Genomic DNA, 5,795 nt, shown 5'->3' with positions numbered 1-5,795 from the left:
TAATTTATTAAAGTTTTGATAAAATAATAAATTTGCACTTATCTATACCGATTAGTTTAAGATAAGGGTGGTGAAAATTGACCACGACTGAAGATAAGCATAAATAAATTTAAAAATGATAAGAGATGTTGCTACTACCAATACCCCACCATGAATACGTGAGGTAGCCATCCTTCTACGACTGCAGCAAATTCTGACAAACAAAACAGAAACCGACAAAATCCAATAAAAGAAATGGAAATCACGTGCCTCAAATGTTAACCAATCTCCATTATAAAAGCTAAACCATTTCTTCAAAACAAGTATCTTTTCAATGGCTCTTCTCCACCTCCCTCTTGGAGCCTCTAAGTCGTCTGTCTTTTGGGCTGTCGGCGTTAGAGCTTCCATGGTCGGGAAATCTCCCAACGACCACGTTGCTGTTCGACGATTTGCAAACTATCAGGCTTCTCCCGTAATGGTAATATGTTATTAAGCGTGCTTTGCTTCGAACGTACGAGTTTAGAAAAACATTTCCAGTAGTCTATAAAATTCGATTTTAATATTTTTTTACTTTTTTATTTGAATTAATACTAAATTAATTTAAAATAATTAGGTTGTGAAATTTTATAGTAGTATTGATGAAAAATATTGAAACTAATTTAATTATTATTAAATTAATTTTCCATTCTAATTTTAATTCACTCTTGCTGAATTGAGTATGGTTAACATATTGACCAAACAAAGTGACTTGCCAAATTGAGTGTTGGACCACTTGGTAAGGCGTTTTCTCTTATTGTTTTATTTTTAATTATTAATTTTATTTCTTATTTATTTTTGTGGGATGAGAGTAGGGATTGGGCAAGAATTTGTGGGGATCGGGTTACGGTTCATTTTTTCTCATTTATTATTCTTTAAAAAATAATTATTTTAAAATTTTTCGTATTGAAAAAAATGGTAAAAAAGTCCTAATAAATTAATATATTTTCTAAAAATTCAAATTTTAATTTTATACCATAGTCTTTTAACTATTTAAAAAACTATAGTATAATCTTTAGTTTAAATATTAAAATTATACTCTCAAAATTAGCTAATTTATTTCATAGTCTTTAATTTAAATATTACATCTAAAAATAAATATATATTCAATGATGTGGGGCGGGGAATTAGGTAGGGACGAAGACATGAAATTATTTCCGTCTTTGTCACCAATATGCCGTGCTTCCTCCTCTATTCCTCATCTAAATGGAAAATTCCTTCCCGGTTCACGACGGATTCAGGCAATAAAATGGATATCTTTGATAGTGCACATTTAAAAATTGGGATAATTTTTTTAAAAAAAAATGTAGTATTAAGAGAAATTGTAAAGTCAAATTATTACTTGATAATTTTTTGACACTGACCATTATTTTATTTAAGTGATTTTGAGTTATATTTTAAAAGAAATAAAGTAAACATAATGAGTATTGTAATCGTAAATTTCAGGGCATTGAACGTGGGATGTGCATAAAAGCATCAACTCAAAGTGGTGATGTTGTTGTGAGACAGTCTGCAAATTATAATCCTCCGATGTGGGAGGATGAATTTATTCAATCTTTAGACAATGAATTCAGGGTATGTATATATATATATATATATATGCATATTCTAATTTAGTCTTACCCTACGTAATAATGATAATAATCGTGAACGAGCTATCTTTTTATGTCAATATTTAGAGAGAAACATATCAAAGTCGATTCAACCAACTGAAAGGAGAAGTTAAGACACTGCTCGGAGAAAGACGGGAGCCTTTGGAGCAATTAGAGCTCATTGACGTTTTACAAAGACTTGGAATATCATATCACTTTGAGAGTGAAATTAAAGATATATTAGAAACAATAAACAAAAAGTCCTATGAAGACGACCAGAAGAAGAATAGCCTCCATACAACATCTCTTAAATTTAGGCTTCTAAGACAACATCACTTTGATAATTCTGAAGGTTCGTATTACAATATTTACTAGCTAAATCTTTGATTAGCAACATATAGTTAATAATAATTTCCACCGAATAGCTTAACCTAATATTAATTTTTACCAATGGACAGAGGTTTTCAATGCATTCAGAGATGAGACGGGAAATTTCAAAGCATGCCTTTCTGAAGATACAAGTGGAATATTATCTTTATATGAAGCTTCATTCTTATCAACCGAAGGTGAAAGTATTTTAGAGGCAGCAAAATGCTTTGCAATCAACAATCTTAAGGAATACATCGAAACAAGCGAAGATGATCTCAAAGTAGAGATCGTAAGGAATGCCTTGAAGCTTCCCTTGCATTGGAAGATGCAAAGATTGGAGGCAAGGTGGTTCATTGATATATATGAGAGAAAAGCAAGCATGAATCCTGTTCTTCTCGAAATTGCTAAGCTTGATTTTAACATGCTACAATATATCTACCAAGAAGATCTTAAATATGTGTCGAGGTAAGTATGATATTTAAAATATTTTAAACAAGGCCATTTTTTTTCAAGTGGCTCATTGATATTAATGACTTCAACGTATTTTTTTTTTCTTTTTGTGCATGCAAAGTTGGTGGAGAAAAACGGAGCTCGGAAAAAAATTGAGCTTTGCAAGAGATCAATTGATGGAAAACTTCTTTTGGACAATAGGCATGGGATACGAACCCGATCTTGAATATTTTAGAAGAATGGGTACGAAACTTGTGGCATTGATAACAATGATCGATGATGTTTACGATGTCTATGGCACATTGGATGAACTGGAACTCTTTACAACCGCTATAGAGAAGTAAGTCTTCATTTTCTTCCACCAAGCTATTTTCTTGAACAAATTATATCATAGAGTCTCTCTTGAGGCCTATGGAGCCCTCAAACAACCGGCTCTTAATTGAGGCTCAACTCATTCTTCAAATCCCTCGAACAAAGTACACTCTTTGTAAGAAAGTTGAGTCACCTTTGACTACACTTTCGAGACTCACAACTTCTTTGTTCGACACTTGATAATTCTATTGACGTTATTAATTCTCTTCTTAATGGTGAATTTAGGTGGGATATTGCTGCAATGGACCAACTTCCTGAATATATGAAACAATGTTTTCTTACCCTCTACAATTCGATAGATGAGATTGCTTCTGACCCATTAAGCAATCATGGAGTTGATGTCGTGCCATACCTCAAGAAAGTGGTATGGACCCATAGTGAGAATTTCAGATTTTCAAATGAACTAAAATACATTATATTATTGTCTAAACTATCATCCCAAAACCTTATGGTGCAGTGGTTAGATTTGTGCAAATCTTATCTGCTCGAGTCAAACTGGTATCATAGTGGTTATAGACCAACAATGCAAGAATATATCGATAATGCGTGGATTTCAGTAGCAGGACCAATTATGTTAGTGCATTCATATGTTTTTGTATCACCTCAAATAACAAAGGTTGAGTTAGAGAGATTGACAGAATATCCCGACATAATTCGTTGGTCGTCAACAATCATGCGACTTGCAAATGACCTCCTGACTCCGTTGGTACGTGAATAACAACCTTTAATACATTTATGCAAAATGTTCTAAGCTAACACTGTTTTTTATGATATCTTATCATTTAGGAGGAACAAAATATTGGTGATGTTCCAAAATCGATTCAGTGTTATGTGAATGACACAGATGCTTCAGAGAGAAATGCTCGAGAATATATACGACATTTAATAGATGAGTTATGGAAGAAGTTAAATGAATTTGAAGATGACAAACTTGTATCCTCTCAAACATTCATGAAGATGTCAAAAGATCTTGCTCGAATAGCTCAATGCATGTATCAATATGAAGATGGACATATCATAAATCACAACAAAATAAAGGAACGTATATTGTCTATTCTGGTTGAGCCGGTTATGATTCGTAGTTATAATAGACAATAAGTTGATTAAAATAAAGTTTCTATGAGTTAATAAGGTTTTATTGCTTATTTTTCAAGTAAGGTATGTAAACTTTTTTTTTTTTTTTTTTTTTGACCATTGTACGTGGCCTCAAATTTGACATTAAGCAACTATTTGGTTTTGAAGTTTATCTCTAACTATAACATGTGAACTAAGTTGTCACAACCCTATTTTTTGAGCTTCAAATCTGGAACTGTGATTAAAAAGACGAAAACAAAATCAAATAAAAATGAAACTAAGATAAAATATAAGATGAAAATGTAATAAGATTTAAATAAAAATAAAGATAACAACACAAAAATTAAATTCAAAATAGGATCCGATTATATAAGACCATGTTGTTTGAATTTATAATAAAAGGGAAAAATGGGGTTGAGATATAATTGCAAAAGAAAAAGAAAACAAAAATACAAAAGATTCAAAGACATAGACGAACTGACACTTCAGAACGACCCCCTCTCTGACTATACAGTTCTCGACCGATCTTCCTACTCGATCAATACCTGCGAAACACTAAAAAAAGAAAGACTAAGCGGTACTTTGGCTGCTTATGGACCCAACTCGACCAACAATGGGTGAGTATATAAATATATTCAATAAGTATCCTAGTAGGTATCCACATCTTTAACCTAGTAGGCATCCAGCAGTACTTTAGCTACTCACAGACCCACTCTAGGTATGATGGGGCTAATTCACCCATTTCTTGCATCGAAAGTCTTCTGGGCGAAAAATCTCATATCTTGGGTGTACTATTTCTCGTTCTTAGACCTATATAGCTTGCTTTGCCTAAGAAGTATGTAACTGGTGTCCTGGGTCGAGGCGCTACCTCGTAAAACTCTCTATCTCTAGTGGAGATAGCATGGTGTATACTAGCCAGCTCTTATCATCCATGAGAGGTTAGCTGGAGAACCATACCCACATGACCATCGAGTCACCTAAGGTTTGAGGAGTGACCCCCTATGCTTGAAAGCTATTAAGACTACCCACCTAATTCTACATCCCCTCTCAAGACAGATATGTTACGTAGGATAATCCAACTAAACTATCAGTCACACAACTCTAACTGACTTAGGCCTAATTTGATGGTACTGGTACCAGAGTGGAAAGGGAAGTGGAAGCTCCATTGACACTATCTAAACTGCTAATGGTTCTGAAACTTCCTTTGTCTTGTTGAGTTGTAATAATCCTTCTGCTCTTTGACCATGACAACTTACTTTGCTTATGCAGTGGATGACTAGTGACCTGAATTAAGGCGAGACCTCATAAAAATTCTGATGACACAATATTATGATTTCTTGTCTAAATATTATCCAAGGGAGGTTGTTTTGCCCATTCCTCAAGACCATAAAGTCACCTAAGCTTGGGGGATTCAATCTCCATGTTCTGACAAGCTATTGGGCTATCTAACGTGGTCCCACACTCCCCTTTCAAGAATGGGTTTACAATACAGTGGTCCTATTTAGGACCAATGGTCATTCCACGAAGCTAAAGCTCACACTACCCTAACTAGCATGTGCCTAGATCGTTATTGGAGTAGAAAGGGTAGTGAAGGGTCTAAAGACACCGTCACACTACTATTAACCTAAAGAACTACCATGATCATCCTTGGTTGCCGTGAAGGCCTACTAGGTTCTTATGAGTTTCTAGGTGGTTTAAATTTTATCCCTCATTTTCAGAACGCTCGAGGTTAGCTCATTGGGGCTAATTTAAGACCCAAGGTGCACTCAGATTTAGACCTTTGATTGTTTCTCATGATCTTAGGGTGCAGGGTTTATCAGAAACATTTTGACTTAGAAAGAAGGATGAGTTATTGTGATATGTGCTCTTTGTGATTTATGGATGTTATCTCCTCATTGTGCTTGTTTGCTTCTATGCGTCCAT

General features: G+C 34.2%; 1 protein-coding gene across 1 annotated transcript; it reads left to right on the top strand.

Annotated features, from left to right (window-relative positions):
- Positions 1-323: 323 nt before the first annotated feature.
- Positions 324-4,011, top strand: LOC111434883 (terpene synthase 10-like). The gene is made up of 8 exons (XM_023072208.1): positions 324-457; positions 1,462-1,590; positions 1,695-1,959; positions 2,066-2,441; positions 2,548-2,766; positions 3,024-3,162; positions 3,256-3,504; positions 3,585-4,011. Exons 1-8 carry the CDS (start codon positions 386-388, stop codon positions 3,894-3,896), a joined length of 1,761 nt encoding a protein of 586 aa, XP_022927976.1. The 5' UTR covers positions 324-385; the 3' UTR covers positions 3,897-4,011.
- Positions 4,012-5,795: the final 1,784 nt, after the last annotated feature.

The sequence above is a fragment of the Cucurbita moschata genome, unplaced genomic scaffold (assembly GCF_002738365.1).
Source record: "Cucurbita moschata cultivar Rifu unplaced genomic scaffold, Cmos_1.0 Cmo_Scf00047, whole genome shotgun sequence".
NCBI lineage: Eukaryota > Viridiplantae > Streptophyta > Magnoliopsida > Cucurbitales > Cucurbitaceae > Cucurbita > Cucurbita moschata.
This window is presented reverse-complemented; position numbering and strand designations above follow the sequence as displayed.

Coding starts and splice junctions, on each gene's coding strand:
- LOC111434883 (XM_023072208.1), top strand. CDS start 386: ATGGTCGGGAAATCTCCCAACGACCACGTTGCTGTTCGACGATTTGCA. Junction 458..1,461: donor ATCAGGCTTCTCCCGTAATG/GTAATATGTTAT, acceptor CGTAAATTTCAG/GGCATTGAACGTGGGATGTG. Junction 3,505..3,584: donor ATGACCTCCTGACTCCGTTG/GTACGTGAATAA, acceptor CTTATCATTTAG/GAGGAACAAAATATTGGTGA.